At 36.2% G+C, this 23,710-nt stretch overlaps 1 protein-coding gene across 5 annotated transcripts in view; it reads left to right on the forward strand.

The window, feature by feature from the left end:
• SORBS2 (sorbin and SH3 domain containing 2) overlaps nucleotides 1–23,710 on the forward strand; it is a gene marked incomplete at its 5' end in the record, with an annotated part of 156,767 nt that overhangs the window by 75,493 nt on the left and 57,564 nt on the right. For 3 of the 5 annotated variants that reach the window (XM_084286704.1, XM_084286702.1, XM_084286701.1), the window contains 3 exons: nucleotides 6,952–7,012; nucleotides 9,038–9,064; nucleotides 10,066–10,190. In XM_084286704.1, coding sequence (XP_084142830.1) covers nucleotides 6,952–7,012; nucleotides 9,038–9,064; nucleotides 10,066–10,190 — 213 coding nt within the window. Of the gene's footprint in view, nucleotides 1–1,351; nucleotides 1,402–6,951; nucleotides 7,013–9,037; nucleotides 9,065–10,065; nucleotides 10,191–19,791; nucleotides 19,828–23,710 lie in introns of those variants that run through there. The other 2 variants (XM_084286703.1, XM_084286705.1) reach the window with 2 other exon arrangements.

A 23,710-nucleotide genomic window follows, 5' to 3' on the forward strand; every position in this document is an offset into this window, starting at 1 on the left:
GCACCTGTTGAGCTGAGCTCAAATTCTATTTTGGTATTCTGTGTTTACTTGTATTAAATATTTGTATATTGAGATTTCCATTACAAAAGGGTCACTCACGCATACCCTCCTACTTCTAAAGTACCCAGCTCTATTGGACTATTTTTATTTTGTAAAGCTCTATTAAATTAAAAGAATACATGATTTTTCATTTGCTTTATCCTGACATGGGAACAGCACCTAGGGAGAACAATTATTTTAGCCCTCAGTTTTTTGGCCTTTGACATTTCTGCCCACACACTCAAATACATTAGAGTGGGCAGCACGCATGTGCCATACAGCAGGGATTGGCTAGTGCACAGAATACTGTCGGTCTTACCTTTATTTGGAAACCCGGTCTGCATCCCTCTGTATTGTTCATCCTTTTATGCTACTGCAGTATCTTAAAGAGGCTGAACAGAGGAGTTTCTGATCCCAAGGAACATATCCTGGCAGTAGATGGAAGTACTGTTTGAGTTGCTGCTGTGAGTCTGCATAGTGTGGCTAAACTTTAACAGTAGGTCCAAGTAGCCTGTTAATGCAGGATGTCCTGCTTCTTCTACGGTTGTAGTTGTTTTCGTGTTTGTTTGTAAGAACTGAATAGAGTTGGGATACATAAATAAGTGATTCAGTTTTTGGATGCATTATTTTGATGCAAGTAACTACCATTAAAAAGCATGTTGTGCTTGGAAACCAAATATATAATGACTTGATTCCCTGTCTGTTGACTCCATTGGGACTTTTGAAATGGACTCCTGGGGATGCAAAAACTTGTCTGATTCTGTGCAGAGCAATGCAGAGAGCAACATTAAGAACATCAGTGTTGTCCGTAGAGACATGTTAAGTTACTAGATGAAAACAGCCATGTCTCATGCTTTGAAACCTATGGAAAACACCTGATAAATTTGGCTGCTTAAAAAATATTCAGCAACGCTTATGCTTTATATCCACGTTTGCACAGAAGGCAAATAAGGCTTATAAGTAGCTTTTAAAAACACTTCCACATTCGTGTACAGGAATCACTTTTAGTTTAAAGTTTCAAGACCAGAAATCAATCACTTTCTTGTTTGTTTGTTTGTTTCTTTGTTTTATCCCAGAGAAAATGTTTGCAAGAGAGATACTAAACACTTGGAAATAGAGTAGCTTATAATGGAAGCAACAGCTCATCTTTAACTTTGGAAGGACGAGCAGTGCCAATTTAATTAAAGCCACATTAAAATAGGACTGTCGTTTGTATCACACTGATTCTCCACTCCTCTGAGAAGTCCTGCTGCCATTTTGTACCACAAATTCTTGTTTTGTGCAAATTAATAGATCATTTTATTTTCTGCAGGAGATCTGAAGACTTTTATAGCAAATCCGCCAGTGTCAAAATGAACACAGGTATGCTGCTTCTGTGAGATTTTTCTTTACTTTTATGTGTTGTTTAGAAAGCAGACAAGGTACCAGATTTATTTAAATTTTGATGAATAAATTATATCTTAATCGGTGCTGGATTTAAATTAAACAAGGTATTTTAGTAGTATGTCTGCTTATATACATTTCTGTTCCATATATGAAGTTTCATACATCTTTCTGTATGTATGGATATATATATGGATACATAAAATATACATGCATGTTTAGCTTTCTGTGCTTGTTACATGTTTCAGTTTTGTATGTGTATGTTTTATGCAAAAAAAAAAAAAAATGTAGTTTCAAGGCATAATGGTTCTGGAAAAGTGATGCTAAAACATCACATTTTCCTAACAGCACATGGTTTAAAAATGTTTTGTTTCCATTCTCTACTGTCACTAAATCAAAGGGCGTATAAAAAACTATCCTGTATTATTAGCTGCATTTGTGCAATCAGAGGAGGATTGTACTTACAGGGATTTGTATTTTCTCTCAAGTTTCTTTGGTAGACATACTGACGAAATATAATACTCCACACTATAGGAGGTTATCCTAATGATCTGTAATATACTAATATTTTGTTTCTGAATCATTGAAGTCGATAGATAAGGCTGCTTTTTTTTTTTTTTTCTGGAAGTGGCGACAGGCCTCTAAAAAGCAGACTGGTGAAATTCTGGGCTCTCTCACGTCAGGTGTAAGTTTACAGTTGCAGTCACCCTTACTCTGCAGGTGAACTGTCTGTTTTGCAGAATAACTGCAACACAAGGGTAGAAAAACCCCTACTCTCCAAACCTGTTGCTGGCTCCCATGCTCCCTGGTTTCTTATTGTCTCAATCAGTGGAACTCTCTAGGACAGGGTTCTCACAAGGATGTTTTTTAGTACAAAGTTAAAACACGTTGGCTGTGGTGAAACCTACTACATTTGGGACTGTTTTAAGCACGAGAAACAATGTTTCTCAGTTGGGGTGGGATTTCTTTTGGCTGTTCTGAGTTGTCTTCCAGACCCTAACTGGGGCAGTGGGACAGGAATGGCACAAAGTTTTTGTAAGACTTTTAACTTATGGAAATACTATGAAATGTGTCCTACCCTCTTGCATTTTTGGAGAAGACTTCTTTTCCAAACGTGTCAGTCCGTATAATGAAGGTAGCACTGATATACTGCTTGCTTCTTAGACCTGTAATTTCAGAAATAGCTCAGCTAAGCATCGGATGTTTGACTATGATTGCATTGTAATCATATGGGTTAAAATGATAGATGTCATTTTATAGCTTCTACTTTGAAAAACATGGCTTGTGTCAGAGATGTAAATTACCAGTTTGTGTTACTGCAGCCCTGAAGTAGGACTTTGTTCTGTCATATAAAAATTTATCATAAGCTTCAAATTCTCAAGAGAAATAGACATGAGATTTAAGTAGCCTATATATCTGAATGGTTTTTATTGTGGATTGTGTCTTCTGATCACATAGATGACCTGAAGACCCAAACACAACAGAAATCTTGTACAGTTTCCTAAAGATACCATGACTGTAAACTGATCTTTAAGCTACTGTGCACTTAAACAGTAAAAACATTTTTCACATTGTGTATGAATGTGCATGTTACATGCTGTACTAGAAGGAGGTACTGTTTTTTTTTTAAAGTGCATATCAGTTCTATTGGTGTATATTGCTTACTGACTGTAAAAAAAGAAAAATAATCCAGTGAGTAGGGCGTAAAAGTGAACATTTTATACGTGTCTGTTGGTGAAGTGTAACTTTACTAAGGCTGAGATGGAAGCCATTCTGTGCAGAGGTCTGGTCTAGTTATTTCTCTTTTTTGACTCTGTTTTCTTGGAACATAAATGAATGCAGAAGTTCTTTTATTTTTTATGTTTTGCTGTTTCACTGCTTTATAACAGGGATTTGAGCACAACAAAATCAGAAATTATCAGATACTATTAATTTGCCACTGTCTTGTTTTAAAATAGGATTGTGATTAATTCCTTCTACAGATAAATGCTCACTTTAGTTTGATGCCAGTAGCTGTTCAAGTGGCAAAGACTGGTGTATATGCAGCTTTAAAAAGAAAAAGTCAATCTGCTGCTTAGAGCAAGCTCCTCTAATCCAGTGTTCCCTGTGGCCGCAGACTTGGCAGTCTATCTCAGTGAACCCTGCAGAAGATATTTTTGTCTACAGAGAAAATGTTTTGAAGAGCTTTGGTTTCTATTACTCTACCATATATGGGAGGGATTTTTTAGCATTTGATGTTAATTCTGTACCACATGTTAGGAAGAAATACTCAACAGCTAAAGGCAACAAAACATATTTGCCAAAGCAGGAAAATAGACATTAGATACAGCGGACGTTTTGAGAAGTACCAAGGGCTAATAGTTGCTCTTGGTGTTCGAGTTCTGTCATAATTTAAAAATAGTAGCCTAATAGAATGTGTGCCTTTTTAAACCCAGACTAAGCAATCATCAACAGAGTAATAATTTAAACTATATATAGGGCTTTTCATCAACAAGTCTCCAAGTACTTCACAGATTTGGTGAGCGTCATTACCTTGGTGGGACATTTTGAGTAACTAGGACAGAAAACCCGAGTTATCGATGAACTTGACTTCAGGTAACAGTACAGGATAAATGTGTTTATTGCTCATACTACATATACGCATGCAAAGCTGATGTTGGGGAGAAGTAATTGTATTGAGGAGTTATGAATGGATACAAGCTAATAGGCTAAAACAGATTCTTAGTGTCTATCCATAAATATTCTGGCTGCATTTCACACAGATAATGCTTGGTAAATGCATCTAATTTTAAGTTATCTGTTTACAATAAGCAAGGCACATAAAGAGCAGCCAAGAGTGAAAAAGTCTGCAGTTCTGGAAGCTCACAAATATTTTACAATTGTTAAAATTATTAATGTAAGTCATCACATAGACTAATCTCTTACATCATCTGAGAGACAAGAATAGAAATTCTTGGGTCCCTGCAGAGTTCCTGAATAGGTTGTAAAGCCATTTTTGGATCACCAAAGTACATTATACAGCTTGATTGTTCAAATGTTCTCCTACAACTTTACTTCTTTAAATCATTATTTGTTGTAATTTAGCAGTGTCAAAGAACCAAATAATAGGAGGTTCCCCTGGGTAATCAGTTAGGTTTCTGTGGTAATAGCTCATCTGCACACCCACAAAGGGTCTCAGACAACAGCAGGAGGGGAAGCCCAAATAATACCTTACTAGGCTGCTCACAGCAGCATCCCAGCACTATCGAAGGCCTAGCTCCATAAGCCTAGAAGAGCACAAGGGCAGGCAGGAACCTAAATTAAGGACTCCTGAGGAACAAGCACCTTGTCTGGGCCCTTCTCAAGCCTGTTCCAGGAGAGCATCAGCCCTAGGGTCCAGGCTTGTAGCCCATCAAGATAAGGTATCAGGAGCAGCTCTCCAGATGAGCTTTGAACTAAGAGGGGATTTGCTGCTTGGAGTTGTAGGAGTCATTATGGAAGTGCAGGGGAAAAAGCAGCTGAGGATTGCACAAGACTTGCTATGAGATGCTTAAGGAAGGAACTAAAGGCAGTGGAAGGGAGGAATTTGGGTGATTTGGGGAGGGACTACTCTGGGGAAAAATAAAGGTGCTAGGGCTTGGAAAGGGCTGCTCAAGCATAAACAGTTTGCTGGTCAGTATGCTTGTCTGGCCGTGGCCTGAGCCTGATCATTGCAGTCTGTCCTGTCTTATTAAATTCCTTCCAAAGTGGTTCCAGTGGGGGGGAGCTGCGTGCATGTGTGTGTGGAGGTGTGCCTGCCAGCCACTGGGGCAGGACCGCGGGTCAGAGGACCTGTGTGTCCCTGCAGCAGCCACTGGAGTGAGTGTGCAACTGAGTGTGTGACTGCTCGTGAAGGTAGCTCTTGAAAAACACAAATAAAGCATCACTTGGGATAAAAGATGTGATAGTATAAAACAATTATTCGCCTGCTAGCTTGTATTAATCAAATAAAGTATGTTGTTAAAATCTGCAATGATTCAGGTAAGAACAAATGCCAACATCAAGTCTCCCTGGAATTGCTTCCGTTTCATGTCTTGGAGAAAATAATACAAGAATAGAAAATGTGATTTTAATTACCATTGCCATGCTATGTTTATGTAAGCAAATTAAAACAAATGTGCAGATTTGATAACCATTGTTTTTGTTTCCCATGTCCAATACCAATAATTAATTCCAGGTAATGTATTGCTTTAGACTGTTGCTGCCCGAAATCAGCTGGCCCTTTGCCTTGAGACTTGGAACTGGCAGTGATTCTGTAGAACCGCTTACACTTGGGGCAGTGCCTCAGATGCTTGTCAGCATTACCAACTGCTTCATGCATATCCCTGCTACTTGGGGGGAATGCTGGAAAGAGGAAAGAAACACCAGCAGCTCACTTCTCTTGGAGACATGGGTTAAAGATGTCTCTGTGGCTCGAATTACTGCTGTCATAGGAAATACTTTCCACTAATAGGTTGCAGGCCTCCCTTGAGCATAATTTGATAAAACTCGGTGTCTCAGGACACAGATCTAAAAAGCATTAGGGCCTCTATCATAGTTGTAGTTCGTGGCCTACATGAAACTTCAGTAATACCAAATATGAAAATTAAAATAAAGACAATATTGAAGAGCATTCTAGTTAAGTACAATCAGGAAGGATATCTATTACCTTTTATAACTATGATGGAGTTGGAAAAGCTAAGTTGTAGGAAAGCCACCTGCTAAAAACAACAAAGTGCAACTAAAAACAGAATGACAGCCCCAGGGGAGAGAGGAGCAAAGACTAAAGAAAGAAAGAAGTCAAGCAAGATCCAAAATGAAGATTTTTTACACTTCTTGCTGTTCAAAGGGATTTCAGATTTAGATTTCAAGTCGTTCCCTCGGGATATTGTTAGGTTCCAGACATACATGTGTTTATCTTCCATTAAATTAAAGAGAGAGAAGGAGGGAGGGAGGGTAGGGAGACCAAGGACATTGAACCAAAGAAAAAAAAATGCATACCATCCTTAATAATTTTGTTTCTTGAGTTTAAAGGATCTGAAGGGCTGTACACAAGTACTTTGTCAGCTAATGAATATAGGCTTACGTTTTATGAATGGTGTCTTTATAATGCATACAATGAAATTATTTTACAGTGCAGATTATTGATTATTACTCTGGAATGCTTAATCCTTCAACTTGATTGCTTGTTTGTTTTTTCAGTAATTAGACACAATTAAGCAGTCTTTCAGGCAACAGAACATATGTATTTTCACAGTGGATTAAATATTAAATATTTACATTCTTTGTTTATACTATATGAGGTTTATTGTTGTTAAAACCTTGTGAAATTCTATATATTCTGCTAATCTGTGAAACTCACAAATTTACACATACCTGAAGCAGTTCCCTAACTGCATGTTTATTTTCATGTATGTTTGGCCTATCTCACACTGTGATATGTTGCATGTGCTTGCTTCCTTTGTCTGGGGCTCGTGTCTGTATTGTTTTGTGCTTCCAGATAGCGGTGGGTGTGCTCGCAAACGTGCTGCAATGTCTGTCACATTAACAGCTGTGAAGAGGGTTCAGAGTTCTCCAAACCTATTGGCCTCAGGTATAACAACTAACCAGAGGGATTCTACTTCTTAATGGCTTTCTATAGCATTACGTGTCTCTGCAATATTACTCTGCAAGGAGAAGAAGGGTAACCGTATTTTCTATTCCACTCACAGGTCTGTTACTAAGCTCTGCAATACTCAGTGCTCTTTAAAAAATAGTTTTCATTTATCATTATCAAAGCTCAATAGCCATTAATGAAAAAATAAATAGACAGGAAGACTTAGGAAGAATAAGTTATGTATAAAATTAACTTTGATACATATTTTGGGCCTCATGTCCCCCATTTTATTTGCTTTTTATAAAATAATACAGCATGAAAAATAGATTTTGTTTATTACAACTTGCTTTAAAAGCAGCTTTCAAAATAATATGTTGTTGTTGCAAAATGATCATCAGAAGCCAGATAAACTTAAAAATATTTCTGATACTATTTTTCCTAAAAATGTGTAAAACAATAAAAGTATGCTGAACGTTCAGCAGAGAGACAGGGCTGTTTCTTAGCAGTACACCTGTCTGGTTTTGCAACATGAAATGGGTATCAGTTGCCCAGGTTCACTATTTATTAAGAATCAATTATTCTTAAGTAAAAATCATTAAAGCATCTTGAGTGGTGTGGACTAATTTACACCAATATGAACATAAGTGTTCACACCAAGTATCATATAGGAAGTTGAATAAAGAATGAGCTAGAAAGTAGTTGCAATATAAAGTCTTTGTTTTGTATGTCTTTTATAATATAAGGGTACTCCCCAGGAATAAGAATTCTGATGGAATTTATGAAACAAATCAAAAACTTGGTTGCAACTTCCTGTGGGTAAGGATGGTAGGAGGGTCATTGGGATTACTGTGCAAGGATTCAAGAAAACATTGCATCCTTATATCTTAGCAATCCTAATAGCTTTTTATTGTTTAAGCCTCTTAATGTCTTGTGTCACTGCACTTAAAACTAGTGATGGTTGCTATAATAATAGTACTATAATCCTAGTGGGTTAGGTTATTGCACATTATAAGTTATTTTTAATTTGTTTAGAGTGGTAATAATTCTAGTTTGTTCAGGGGAAGAAAAAAAGCACTGATACATCTACAAGTAATCCAAGAAAACACCAGAATTTCATATCTATTGTGTGCTGGCAGTATGTATGTGTCAGTTTCAGTGTTTGCTTTGAAGTGATGAAGAAAGCTTCACACATTCTGGTGTGAAGGGGGAGGAAAATCCTGACAATCTGTAGACATCTTTCTTGGTTTTGAATTAAACCTTTCCAGCTGATCTTAAAATAATGTTATTTATTTAGATACCTAGATTTTAGATGGTAGCAGATCACAGTATTTACTGGGGTAAAAAAAAAAAAAAAAAAAAAAAAAAAAGCAAATATTTATTTCTAATAGGCTGTCTGAAATAGTAGTGATTAATTAACAGTAACAGCACACTGTAGCCTTCTGTAGACCTTGCGCAGTAAACATTAGTATCTATGATATAGTAATATTGAGACATACTTAAGTAAAAGAAGGGAATTGTATCTATTGAAGACAGTAAAGATAAATATGTAGGTATGTAATTCTCAGTAAGTTCCCTAAGATAAAGCCTTGCTTTTTAATTAGCCCAGAATTCAAAACGATTAGTTAATCAGTGACTTAAATATCTAAATGAATAAATAAATTTGATGAAACAATGTGCACCAGATGTTCTGCTGTTTTTTAATTTTTTGGTGTGATCTTAACATGTTCACTAGATCACTGATGAAATTTGATTCAGTAGTCTTATCTGCATAGTCATGGCAACAGAACAATAAATGGAAGCAAACATATCCATCCTGGCACCACTGACTACTGAGTCACTGTCATCTTTTCGCAAACCTACCTTTTGAAATTAACCCTGTGAGCCTAGCTGCATGTTAAGACACCCTGATTATTTACAAGCAAGGAACATGGAACTAGATGCAGTTTTGTAACTGGAAATGTTGTAATTCTTACAATTGATTATTTTATTTCTAACACACTGATATTGCTTGTTTTTTTTTAGGGTCTGATTCTCAGTCTCCAGATTCAGGTAAATAAAATACTGCTATTTATGCATCAGTGTAATACTGCGTAAGTAGATGAAATATAACAATCTTCCATTTATTTGATTTCATCACTCCATACATCTGCATTCTTTAAGGAAAGCACCAGTCGATTTGTAATAATAACTACAGGTGGTTAAGACCTCAAATTAAGGTCTTATTTGGGAAGCAGTATTTCCTATAACACCGTGTGTGTTGTCAGAAAATGAGTTGTGTGGGAGGATACAGACTGCTAATTTGCCACCTTTCACTTCAGTGGCACTTGCTATTTCATTTTTAGTCTCTTACTCAGGATTACAAGTTCTGCCCACCCCACTTAGCAGCCTGCTCACATAATGTGTTACTTTTCCCAGCCTCTTTCTTCAATATTTTGTCTTCAGATCTGTAACTTGTTGAGATAGGATAATATCTTCCCCTATATTTGAACAGTGTCTTGAGGGATGTTCAGCTCTGATGATAGACAAAACATGGTTGTTGGGTTGGAAAATTGAGGTGTTGTTCAGATTTGAAAATAAGATTGGAACAGATAATCAGGTATCTAGGTGAAATGGCCATGATAGAATAGTTTTACGTGGGCTGGGATGTTTTTCAAAAATCTGACACAGCTGTGAAGATGAAGAACCTAATCTGTAGAAGTATTTCAGTCAGCCTTAAACAGGGTCTGAAACATCAGAATCTCAAAAGGTCTCCCAGGGCTAAAATCAGTATTAATGAATGTTGTGGGGAGCTACCAAATTGCTACCAACAGTATTGTCAGTTGTGAGTTTTCAAAATTTTAAAGATATAAAAAGTTTGGAAGTGGCAGCTTTAGCCTTATTCTTATCACTTTCACGGTGTTATCAGCAGCAATGTCAGTTGTGTAGTAGATAAATTTCCACAGTTTGCTTAATAGTTGGGTTGATATGATGATAGCAAAATATAGATCTAGTAACCAAAAGAAAAAATATATATAATAATAATTTGATTCTTTTTTTTTTCCTCACAAAAGCCTGGAGATCTTACAATAGTGGAAGTAGAGAGACACTGAATGGGGACATTAGCAGTTCATCTCTCACAGCGAAAGGTTTTAGAAGTGTGCGGCCCAACCTACAAGATAAAAAATCACCAACTCAGGTAAAATTGAACACACCATGTTTCATTCTTTAGCATTTGTGTGTGAATTGTTTTTTGTGGGGACACCATCCTGGTATCTTCTAGATAGTGTGAATATGTATGGGTGATTACAAACTGTTTTGCTGTGTAGATAAAGTATACTCTGCACAAGATGCGTGTCTGTAGGTTAATTACCAGAAATTGCTTTCTATGAACAAGATAGCCAGCTTAAAAAAAAAAAAAAAAAAAAAGTCAAACACAAATAAAAGCTTTCCAGTAGTGTTCCCAGACTTCAAAGAATACTTATTAATGTTTTACACTCCAAAAAAAAATGTCAGTTATCAAGATATTGGAGGATAAAAGTTTATTAATTATAAGATGTTTCTGCCTGTTTTGCAGAACAATCCAATTAGCACTAAAAAAACCACAACTTTGAAGAATATTAATCTGCCCAAAAAAGGTCAACATAATGTTGTCAATACTGTTTCTGTTACTGTTTTAATTCAGTGGTTTAAGAGGCCTGTCTGTTGTAAATGTGTGTGTTACCTGTGAATAATAGCTTGTCATCTAAAATCATGTAGTACATTTTGGAAATGATTTACATATCTGAACAGTTTCACATTAATAATTTTAATTGTGTAATAATTTCTTTTTTTTTTATTTAATAAAATAAAGCCTATTTTGGCTTCCTTCTGAACCCAGTTTACTCAGTGAGCAAATGGAACATCTGGTTTTCTAAATACAAGCTGTACAGCTAGAGGTGGTGGGAACCTGAACAATTCAGTTTTCTATTGAATTGAACAATGTTGGATGGAACCCGTAGTTCTTAGTTTTTTTTTTTATTTAAAGATAAAAGTAAAACTGAGTTATATCTCCTGCTAACATTTACTTTCTTTCTGTTTCTTCTCCAATGTTATTTTGCTGTGTGTGGATGCTTTTGGCAAATAAGGCACCTCTGCCACCCCCTAGAAAAGAAAGTTTTCAAAGAGCGAGAGTAACTAATCACAAGAACGGAATTAATCTCCAGGCAGTAACAACTGAGCCAGATAAACACCTTCCCACAGATACTGGCTATTACACTAATGAGAAGTCTGTCCAGAACATAATGTCTTCTCAAATATCTAACACAAGTGTGTCCTATGCACAAAAAATCACTAAACCACTGACCTCAATCTCCAGTGCAGGCACAAGCACAGTAGTTGGTATTAGTGCTACTCTCCACCAAGGCCAAAGACAACAGACTCAAAAGCGGAGGGTATCTACCCTTAAATTAACCCGGACACAAGACTCAGCGAGTAGCATTCATTGTAATACACAGCAACAGCTCAAGCCTGATGAAGTGCCAATATTTTCACAAAGGCCTGTCTCACCTGCCTGTAACCCCATGCCTGAGATACACACAGCGTCTCTTTCCATTCAGATAGCTCCCATCCCTGACAATAAAGCAGAGCCTGAAATCCAAGAACATCCACCTAGTATTTCTCCAGACACTTCAAAGATGTCTTCAAAGGATTTGGGACAAAAGTCTACAGTTCTTCCTTCTTCACAGGCTGCAGAATGCCATGTGGTATATTTAATTTTTCCATTTTTTATTTTAGATCATTCATGAATCACTTAATAACTTTGTTTAGTTATATTATCAAAGTTAGACCTTTTGTTTTCTGGGTAAAACTACCTGTCATATGGATCAAAACAGAACTGAAAAAAAAAAAAAAGTTTTTGGAAGGGTATCGCAAAAAAAAAAAAAAATTTGAACCCAGCTGAGCTGGAAAGTAGACTTCCTTGTTCCTCTGTGAGTACTTTATGGAGTGCAGATGCACAATAGGAGATTAGTGAACTGTGGGTTTAAATGATCCTTCCTAGAGAGAAAAGCATTAAAGCATTGTGTTGCCATAGGTACTGTGGAAGGATCACATCTGGACGGAGTGTTGTTTTGTTCTGCAAATGCAGCTCTGGCGGTTTTCTAGGCCCACAAAAAATAATTTTCTCAGTTCTTTCAGCAAGGCTAGTCATTGCTGTCTCCTGTGACTCCTGTGACCTGCGCAATAGCCCTTTTCTTTATTTTTTTTTTTTAATTTAATTTTAAAATTTTTTATTTTAAAATTTTTATATATATTTTTTTAATTTTATCAATCCTTTTTTTTTAAAAAAAAAAAAAAAGGATTGATAAAATATTTTTAAGTCAACTACACATACATCAAACATCACAAGGCAATGTGCTTCTTAGTCCCTCTGATTCTTGCAAACCCAACGTGTACTGAGATGAAAATTCTTTGTTAGCTGTACAGATTTCATCAGAGAGAAATGGGAATACCAAGTACATAGTCTAGGAAAGAAGCCAAAGGTCTCACAGAAGTGATTCTATCTTGTGTTTAAAAAGATGCTATCAAGTATCATAGTAAATAAGAATAGGAACATCACTTCTGTGTGCATGTCAAATAATCTTGGTCTTTTTTAGAAGTCACCTGTGGGAGTGAGCCCAGATTTCTCTGAATCATATTTTGCTGTGTACCAGAGATACTAATTATGGCAAAGATTGTGTATGGTTTTTATCTATTATTGTTTGTTATTTTAAAGATACAAGTTTTTGAAGCATTTCTGAAACCTCCAGTAATCCCAGAGTATGTGTTGAGAAAAAAAAAAAAGGAGAACAAACAAACAAACAAACAAACATTAAAAAGCATTCATGAAATCTGAAGCAGAGATAAGCTTCTATACAAAAACTGATGAACAGAATTTTACTTTATTTCTGGGTTCCTGGTAATATTCCTCTTAGAGTAGATAGACCAGATGGAATACTAGGGAGTGAAGGGTTGTTAACATTTTTGAGGAGCAGCTGTTTTTAACATGTTCAAGATTGTTGGTTTGGTAGATAAGAGTCATATCAGGCTACTGGGGAACTATAGCCTATACTGAAAGACTGCCAGGGAGCAGATAGCTAGGTCTTAGAAGGGATCAGAAAAGCTTCTTAGGGACTAGAGGTGTCTGAGCCGGGTTTATTGCTGTTCTGAAAGGTACTGAATCAGATCAAATCAGTCTATGAGCAATAAGACAACAACAAATACATACCTGCCAGAAAGAGAGTTCTGACTAAATTGTTATTTATGCTCTGTATTACCTAGTTAAGATTGTTCTATTTTAAAAGTTAATTATTCTATCTACCGCGGTACTAGTTTATCTGAGTTTGAAGTGCCTTCAGTTAGATCTAGGAGTTGCTATACGTCTAAGCATATCTGCCTCACACCTTTGTCTCAGTCAGAAGCATATCTTTGTTTATCTAGTCCTACTGAAATCACTGGTTTTAATTGAAGTAAACAGGGCAGAGTCTTGGAAACCTGAAGTCCACTGACAGCCCTGGAGCTGTCAATAGTAGTAAAACATCTGGTTCTTTCAAAGAATCACACTCAACCACACTTCGGAAGCCAAAAGTGTCTGCATTAGCTATATTCACCTCTTCTTCAACTCTGGGTGAAAATTCTGAACTGAACAAAGCTCTGTGAAACTATATGGCTACAGTTTGCAATGCTGCTTTTGAATTCACTCCATTAACCAATGGAGGCACGTAAGGCTTGCAATGAAATTTGTCCATAAGATTAGAGAGAGAACTAGTGTCAAAACCATTCTATTGGATTACACAAATTAATTTAGAGTATTTACAGAAAAACCAGTTGCTTTACCCTTGAGAAGAACTAGTTCACTACCTACTGTTTTTATCAAGTAAAGTAAGTCAGTTCAAGCAAGAGCCACAGTGAAGAAGTCATGTCAGAAACAGTAACAAAGGCTAAGTAAGAGCTTTTCATGATAGATAGGATAGGTCCAAAAATTACAGGAGGCAGGCTTGCAAGCCTTTTAAATGTGGGCATCAACTGATACCATCAGACATAGTACAGGCATAGGTGTAGTCAATAATACTTAAGCATTTGTATGTTTTATTTTCACTTAAAAATGGTTGTTCAGCCTGTTAACAATATGGTGCATTATATATGCTAAGATAAATCAGTGTCTCTCAAACAAACGTGGTCTTACAACAGCTGACTGATATTAAGGGAAATACCTTTTTTAACATCCAGACTAAAACTTGTAATTGCCAGAATGATCATAAATAACTCATCTTCTAGCTACTTCTTTTTTTATTTAGAATTTTTAAAGTCAAAACACACTTTGCAGTTTCTTTTTATTTTAGAATCTGTTTTAGTTTCATGATGAGCTGACAAAATTCAAAACTAGCTGTAAATTGTTTGACAATTCTACATTTATTTTTCTGTATTCTCCTTGCTTTCAGTGTGTGGGAAGAACAATAAGAAATCTGTCAATTGGCGTTCTTTGAATAAAACAAGAAAATTTGAGCTGATCACAGGGATCATTAAGGAATACACGCCTTTCAGGATGCATCCATTTATTGTTCTTTTGCCTGCAAAATTCAGCTGACATCATCCGTGATGCTCAAAATCAAAATAAATTCTAAACATTAGTATGAACAGGTGTATCTAGCATCATGGTCAAGCCGTGGAGCCAGTGGTTTTTGCTAGGTCTGTGTTAAAATACATACACTGAAACTAGAGTACAAGTCGTCATGTAAGATTTTGCAAAATTCTGCATCAGATTAGGTCCCAAAGCCAAGAAACAAAGGCTGCCACTCTGTCTGAAAAGATTTCTGACTGAGAACTCTGATTGAAATCTTGGATCTGTTCTATTGGATGCCAAAAACTGTGATCTATTTCTGTATCTCACGGTATTGGTAGAGTTTACAATTTCTCTCACAGAGACAAATTAAGTATACTATATATTATAGTATTTTCATTTTTGAAATAGTTTTAGATTTGCAAGCTCTACATGACTACACAGCAGTTAAATTACTCTTATATAAGCAGATCATAGTCTGTCAATTCAAAATTTTCTTTTTTTAGGGATGCTTTTAGACAACAAAAACCTACCATTACTGTTGAAAGCTGCCTTAGGAACTCACAAAAGTATATACATTCAGAAAGTTGTTTGTTATAAAAACAAACAACTCTCCCTCCCTCTGCAACTGGGTTTATATATATGGAGAAGAGTGAGGAAGATTGGCTGATCATCACTTCTTAAGAGGTGGTAAATGAGAAATATTTTGTATGTGTGGGTACCTACATGCATATGGCACACGTACATCTATATGATGTCACAAAGCGTGCAAGGACACAGCCAACTATAAAAAAGAGAGAGCCTGTATGGCCCAACAAGTTCATGCATGACAATTTTGTAATATTCTTCAATTTTTCTCATTATGTCTGTGCTCCTATTTGCACTTCATTTCAGAGCTCATCTGCTGGAACTTGAGGAGCAAGCAGAAGCGTGGTATGACTCACCAAGTGACATTTTGTAAACACTCCTACTCAGAGAAGGGTTAAACCCTTGAAAAGCATACGTGAAAAGAGAAGCATTCAAGTTACTCAGTATTGTGTTTTTAGGTTTTTTGTGTTCGTTTTTTTTTGGTTTACTTAAAGTCTTGAGAGATCCTGCTACTCTGTACCATGCTGCATATCTTAATCTTTTTCAACAAAAAAAAAAATATTTGTTAATATGAGACTGATGGAAGTAAGTTTTATTGTCCAAGCTTCTTATAAGTAGAAGTTCTAAAGTGATGGAAGAACTCTGAGCTGCAACTTCTGAAATAAACACTTCATATTTTTATCTTCATTTAGTTCCTGCTTTTATGAGAGCTATCTTGTTCTAGATACTGCTCTCTAAAACTGAGGGTGCAAAACATTTGCCCTGGTTGCTTGAACTCCACAGATGGTGAACACTTGGTTTAGTATTGGTGTCATGGATGAATAAAGGCTACTGTCTTAGAAATTTCCTTGGCCAGCCTTATAGCTGTAGATAAGTGAATCTAAGAAAATGACCTATTATTCAAAAAAATTTCTGAACAGCTTTATCTAATACAGGCATTATTGTATGGTAGGTATTGACAATGTAGTGAGTAATGTAGAAGGGAGACGAGACCAGTTTTAATGTTTTGGGGACAGACAGCAAGCAAAGAAAATCCAGCACATAATTTTTTATATCACTAGTGCATTTTTGCACAAGAGCTGAATAGCCTTCGTATGTTGAGTTTTAGAATAATAGAGTTACTTAGTAAAAATGGACATAGGAATGTAACTTGCAGCATCAGTTTGGACATTTTGACATCAGCTTTTATCAATAAAAATAGAGGTATTTTTACCCATTTGTACAAATGTATGGGTTTAATTTGAATGTTAACTACTAAACTCTGCTATTTATTAACAAAATGAATTTATTCACTCATCTTTGAGTCTCCGTATCTGTGTCTTGACTGTTGAAGCAAGGCCAGTACTTTGGTGTCATGAGTAACTTTGCAGCACTCCACAAATCTTGTGTTAATATGATAGAGGACAAAACCTGTTCTAGTCTGTCTACTTCATGAGAATTGGGTGGAAATTGTATGCTTCAGGTGTGACGTTTTAATATTTGGTGAAAAGTGAACATTTCTGAAGACCAGCTGAAAGCTGTGCTTAAGACTTTCAATTTGTTCCAAGACTGTGTTGATATTTATTTCTCAAGTGTTGCTCCACAGCCCAAGATAATTATGTAGTCTGATGTTTCATCATTCTAACAGATGAAATACTTGTTTGACAGTTAATCCACATGACTTCTTATAGTATTTCTTGGGCTATGAAAATAGCAAACCTAATTAGAAGCACAGTGGATGGAACTGGTATTAAAACTTGAGGTTTTTTGAATGTATTCAACCTTGTTTTTTTCATTTTTCATGGTGGTGAAGAATGTGGCTTAGCAGTAGCCAAATGTACCTGCTATTTAGTGCTTGCCAGCACTCCATGTTGAAAAAGACCAGTTTTTTAAATGGTTTAATCAGTTCACTTTAAAAAATATATATATATATTGTTTTCAGCCACTTTTTCAGCCACTCTTTGCCAGAGTGATGATTACATCTGTGACAGAATTCTGGAACCAGCCAGAATACTCAAGTTTTTCTCTACAAAGCTGAGAAACTTCATATTGAGAATCAGTACCTAGAATGGCTGTGTGCCTTCTACCAATGTTGTAAGAATCATAACGTTATATTTTATTTAAGAATTTGGCTTGATGAAATCAGCTATCATTTGCCAAGCAAAATGTATTTAATTATTTAAGAATTCCATTTCACTTGCTCTCTGGATGCACCCTGAATATCTTTCCTTGTGTTGTCCATCCTTACTTTTCTCAAGCATGCAGGAAATCATCTCAGTTTGAAGCCAGCAAGCTTACCAGGTTTCCTGAGTCTCCAAAGTTACCTTTTATTTTAACAATTCAGAGATCAATTTAGTTATTGTAGCACAGTCATGCAGCTTTTCTTCTGGGGATACTGAGAGGATATCTGGACTCAGGAACTTCAGATTTTAATACACATAATTGCATTATCTCCTGGTTTGTGTCATTCACTAGAGATATTGAATTCTGACTTGGATGTTGAAATACACCATGAAGGATAGTTCTGTTTTACCTTTATGTGTCTAACAGTAAAGTGAAATTACTGTTACATGTGTACTTAAATGCATAGATCTTAAGCTCCTGATATGTTATGCTGTATGACCAGCTGTTTCACAACATTTTATGATTGCTTTTCATTATATTTTAATTTGAATATTTGAAGTTTAAGTATTTATTTAATTTGATATTTGAAGTTTCCATTGGCAAATTAGTTATCTCTAAAAATGTTGTTTCTTTTTACAGTCATCCATTTGATTATTGATTTTTCTAAATCAGTAATTTGTTTAAAGTTACTATATGGAAAGATTTTTTTTTAAGTATTAGATTTCAAACATTGCTTATTGAAATCAGATTATATCTGATAAAAAAGATTTGAATTTTAAGCTGTTTGATGATGTGTGCTTTTGTTTTGTTTGTTTTTACTGTTTTAACTGCAAATTTTAACAGTAGGTTTTGGCTCATTTTGTGTACTCGATAGGTTCTGTAATGCCAAACAGTTATTTCAAAGCATGTGGAACAAGTGTTGGGTATCTCTTCATATGCTGAAAATCCTTCTCTGAAGTGCTTATTCGTAGGGATGGTCCTGTTGACCTCAGCAAGACTATTTGTGTAATTTTTAGTTGATCTCAGCAAGGATTATGGAACTGGACCCCCAGTGATCTCTCACAAGTGGCAAAGGCTGGGTTGTGTTCCAAGTCTTCTATTAGGGCTTTACAAGATATTTTCAGATTGTGGATTAAAATGCCAAAATGGCATTTTAATCTGATGGTTTAAAACATTTTTGAATGATTAGAGTTAAAGATGTCTGCATATTTCAAACACAGGAAAAAAAACATTATCTTCAGTAACAGTGTGATATTTGTGAGTAAATGTTTTTTTTGTTTTTTTTTTTGTTTGTTTTTGTTTTTAAGTAGTAATTGCTGCATGTGGTATCCTACTGTCCTCTCCTTTAAATAAATTTTAATCCCAAATGTTCTTGCCCTGCAGCTATTCCAGAGCTTGTTAGCTCTGTCGAAAGTGAAACCACCAGTGCTGAAGTACTTTGACGTATTTCAGAAATTGATGGAAAGCTTGCAGCTGATGGGCAATATAGAAAAATTTGTGCGTCTGATTAACAAAGGCTGGACACCAAGACGTTTTTCATGTATCTTTAATTCTAAAACAATTTGTGGATACTAAAAGTCAGTTTCAGGACTAGTTTAAAACCAGTGTCTTGTGACCGATTTGAACTATCAAAACATAAAGCTCATAATGTGTGAAATTTCAGAAGCACTTTTTTTTTGAGGATATTCCTTTATGCTTTTAAGGAATGGTGCTGAAGCCAGCCAAGTAGTGTGTTTTGTTTCAGTGCTAAATCATCCCTGTCCTGTTCTTGTATTCCCAATCATTGTTCTTCCTCAGATTTATACCAGATAGTTTAGCAATCCTTGTGTCCTCTGATGTTGAAATGGTTGATATACTTACACCTTATCCAGTAGGCTGACAGGGTGCTTCCAGAGTGCTTGGAAATTCCAAGATCATCCAAACGTTACCATCAGTGAGGCAGTGGAGAAGAAGTATTCAGTCACAAGAGCAAAAAAATCCACAATCTATTGCTTGTGGGTCATGTGCACATTCAAGACAAGCATTTCCATTTAGCTTGCAGTCCTGCCCATCTGTATGTTACAGTTTCAAAGTGATACCCATCTTTTGATTTAAAAAAGGAGCAACATTTATGGAGATCAGGCTCACAGATGCCTTTTTCCTTCTACAAAAAATAAAAAATAAAAATAAAATATTCTCTAGCCTCATATTTATGTATAAGTATAAAATAGTGTGACCGTATTAATATATGGAATATGTTGTGGAATATTCGTTCCATATATTCCAATATATGGAATATTCATCCCCAAAACACTGTGGTTTCTGGCATTGCTTCCACTAGTATTTGATGCATTAATTTCTTTCATGTTTTTCTGCTTTAATATAGAGTATGGTTGATTTATTTCCTAATCCATGTGAATGTGAACTTCCTAGGCTTGCTGAAAAACTTACACTTTTGTAATTCTCCTACACACAGCAAGAGGCAAAGGGAAACGTTTTTATTCATTTGGTAATCTGTTTCTTTCTTATTTTTTTTTCCCTCAAATCTCAGCTTGGAAACCAGAAAGTAACTGCCCCTGTGATGGAGGTAAATGCTTCACAGACACACAGACAAACAGCAACAGAAGCTTCTCCACTGCCTCTTCCTCCTCCTGTGGTACCAGTTAACAGAGCCTCTTTCTCACCAGACAGTGGCACCCATCTAGTACCATATTCTTTGCCAGCGCTTGATGACTTTTTGCCTTCACGCTTTTATAAAACCCCAGCCCTTTCACAATTTTCATATAAATACCCATTCCTAGCTTCTGAAAGTATTATCCACAGGAACGAAACAGCCTCTGTAAGCACAGATTCTGCCATGAGTGAGTGCTCCTCCCGCACAGTGAGTGAGTCCTCCACAGCCATTCTAGATGAGCTGCAGACTTGTAGCTATGATACTACTGACTGCTCTGAAACACCTTCCCCAACCTTGAGCCAGATGTCTGCTGTGTCAGATGGCACCACCTTAACCAACACTGCTGCCACTTCACATGTAATTATCCTTCCTTTTTTCCTCCTCCTTTTTGTTCAAACAGGTTGTCAGAGGGGAAAACAATTCAGACTTGTCTGTTATCCCATTACATAGACATTCATCTATGACATTCAACTAGACATTCGTCTATGTAATTCTGTTAGTTTTCTGGGTTCATAGTCTGAAAATATGTTTTGTAACAGATGTTTAAACAAATAGTCTGCATAGCTGATTTGGTAATAGACAGGGAAATGGTACCAAGTTGTTGCACATGTATGTGGTCAGCCAAGGTGTACTGAACATTTTGCATAGAATAAATGAGAGTAAATTCAAAAAATATTCATTCCCAATGCATTAAAAGCAAATGGTCTGTAGCTTTTGTAGAGGTATGTTTAAAATACTGTTAATGATTTACAGGTTTGTGGAGTTGGGGCCTCTTGGCTACCACCATTTTTTGGTTTATACTGAGGTAGAGATTTCAATAATATAACTTGTAAATTCGTAGTAAATGTTGGCAATATTTAACACAGGTTTTTTCCCCCAGCCATAGCCACTGACTGCATGAAACTGATTTTCTGTCCTCTAACTGACCTTTCCCTTAAGCACTGTTTCTTACAGGAGTGAACTTCATAAATAATCTTCTAGTATCCAAGTGTCCTGTTACTTTCCTCTCAGTTAACTCAAGGAAAACAGCAGCATGCAATTACCTGTTCTATATGTATGTTCATTGTTCTGTACCTTAGTACACTCACATATGGGTAGAGAGAAGGCATAGAATTTGGGTCAAATCCAGATCACTTTTCTTTTGAAATTATCTGCATGACCAAAATGAGTCAGAACAGAGTCTTCATTAGTATTGAGCAATTTATTGCTGAATTACAAAACTGTGAAATGTTCTGAGACCTTTTACTGTGTAACAACAGCATTTCAATATTGTACAAGTACTTCAGCATGCTATCATTTTCCAGCCTAAACAGAGCACTTGGTAGGCTAAAAAGAACGAACAGTGTATGTATTTTTTTTCATTTCAGATACATTTTCTAAAATGTAGTTTTAGCCCAAACTTGCACATAGGAGAGTCAATGATCTGTAGACAGTTCTGTGATTGATGTTTTTATTAACAGGCACGTAAAAGCTGGCGTTCCTAACTCTTGTAACACAGCTGTGAAGCCTAAAATTTTGTAAAGTGTCAATACTGTTAATCTGCATACTGTCCAGTAGTTGTAATCAAAGATGCTATGATCAATATAGAGTGTTATGTGTAAATAAGGCACAATCACTGCAGAGACATCTACTAGCTATGCGAAGCATGGAACATCTATATTTTCTTCTAACCTCCTTCTAAAATAATCAGCTAACTGTATTTGTTTTCTTTGTAAGCTAAAGAGAACAGTCCTTCCTTTCTTTCCTTTTTTGGGTAGTCTCCCTGTAAAGGGATCTATTATGGTCAGGTTTGGCCACCATTTTCTCTCTTAGACATGGCCAGGCAGTGTTGAATGTAACATGGTTCACCACTTATGGACAAGAGAATGGATGAGTCTCCCACCAAAGAACAAAAAGTCCTAAACAGTCATCAGAGCCCCACAGAGAGATTAAAATGATGGCCAGACCCACCTCTGCTTTGTGCAAGAGTCTTTGTCTCCATACCTCTGTACACAAGGGCCAAATGATTGTAAATGCATCTATGAAATAAGAAAACGAGGGGGAAGCTGGTGGCACACATATACGTGTATGTCTGTTGTTAGTGGCTCTATCCCTGTATTATCTCTGTAATGATCTTCATTCTTAAAGGAGACTCTGGTTCATTGTGTAGATGAAAACCACTGAGAGAGCAATAAAAGCAATATAGTATTGTGCAATCCAACACTGTGCCTACATAAGATGGAGCCACAGTTTCAAAGACCAATTTAAGGATTTTTGTTTATTCTTGATATCCTTAGTCAAGAAAGCTTAGGAGAAAAAAGATTTTACAGCTGATTCTGTGAGAAGAAACAGCATCAGTCCCAAAAGCATCTTGAAACTTCTCAAAACTATCTTTTTATAGTTAACCCTCCCACCAGTCCAATAAGTATTGGATACATAAATTTAACAGTGACAACAAAATATATTTTGGGGGGAAGGTAATTAAAAACTAAAATATTATACTATTTGAGTTGCTATCCTCTCTAAAACCTTTAGGACCAAACCCAGAAATGTTATATGTGGTCATTCCATGCCTATACTTAACGGTTGATGTCCATCAGCAAATTGTGTACATCTTGTTTTCATAATACTGTGTACCACTTAGTGTAAGAGCCTTACTGTCTGACTTGGCCATTTGGTAAAGCACATCACACAAATGTCTTCATTTTTTTATTATAGAAGTTTATAGGAGTAGCTTCCTGTTCTACAAAGAACTCACACTAGTTCTCTCTTCTTCAGAGAACCAAATGCCATAGTAAATGAATAAGAAGGTATAAGGTTGCAGACATAGCTGCACCCTGTCTTCCCTTGAAACAAGCTTTCCCAAAAAGACAAGGTTCAGAAGAGGACAACAGGTGAACCTCTGAACTAGTGTAGAGATGGTTGGCCTCACTGAAGAACCTCAGCTGAAAACATTACTTCGTAGCTCTTGAAATGCTGGCCTTGAGCTGATAGAGCACCAAGTTCTTTTGGAGAATGGTGCGAGAAAAGCCAACTTTCCATTTTGGTTTTTGATTTTATTAATTATAAATTTATAAATTTATAAACATTTATTAATGTTTTATTTAAACACAAAAGTTTTGATGGAAACATCACAACACAACTTTTGAACTCACTTCTAACAGGCATCCTTAACATGTCAAATCCCTGGATGCATCTAGGAGTTCACATGATGCTTGTATAGGAGACAATTCATTTCTCTCTCCTACCTACTGGAGGCTAAGATGTTAAAAAATTACAAATCAAATGAGCAGCCTACCAAACACAAATATATATAAGAGGTCATGAACTATTTCATTTTCAAATGTAATAACAATATGCTATGGATTTTAATTAGACTTTTGCTATATTAAACTGGGCAGTTTGGAACACTCCAGATGTTCAGACTTTAAAAGAGATGTTTTAGAAAGCTTCCCTCCCTTTCACTTTTCTCTCATTTCGTTCAATGTGCTTTCTCACTGTCTCTGTTTTGATCCTTGCACCGCTCCCCATAAATGCGCTACAGCCCAGGCAGGGGGGTTCAAAACCTGGGGCGAGGGAAGATCATTGTCAAAAATACCTTTTGTGACTAACAGCCAACTGGCTTGTGATGTTGTTTTACTGACAGTTTGCTTAGCTCTCCCATTTTATTTATTTGTTATTTGCTGTCATGGCATGGTTTTGTTTGTAGATTTGTGTGTGTGTGTGTATCAGTGACATTTATTTTTGCTGTGATAGATTACACATCACCATCCTGTAGTCACTCCAGTTGGCTTCCATTTTCTAAAGCTTTGGCTCT

The sequence above is a fragment of the Netta rufina genome, assembly GCF_964035555.1.
Source record: "Netta rufina genome assembly, chromosome: 4".
Classification (NCBI taxonomy): Eukaryota; Metazoa; Chordata; class Aves; order Anseriformes; family Anatidae; genus Netta; species Netta rufina.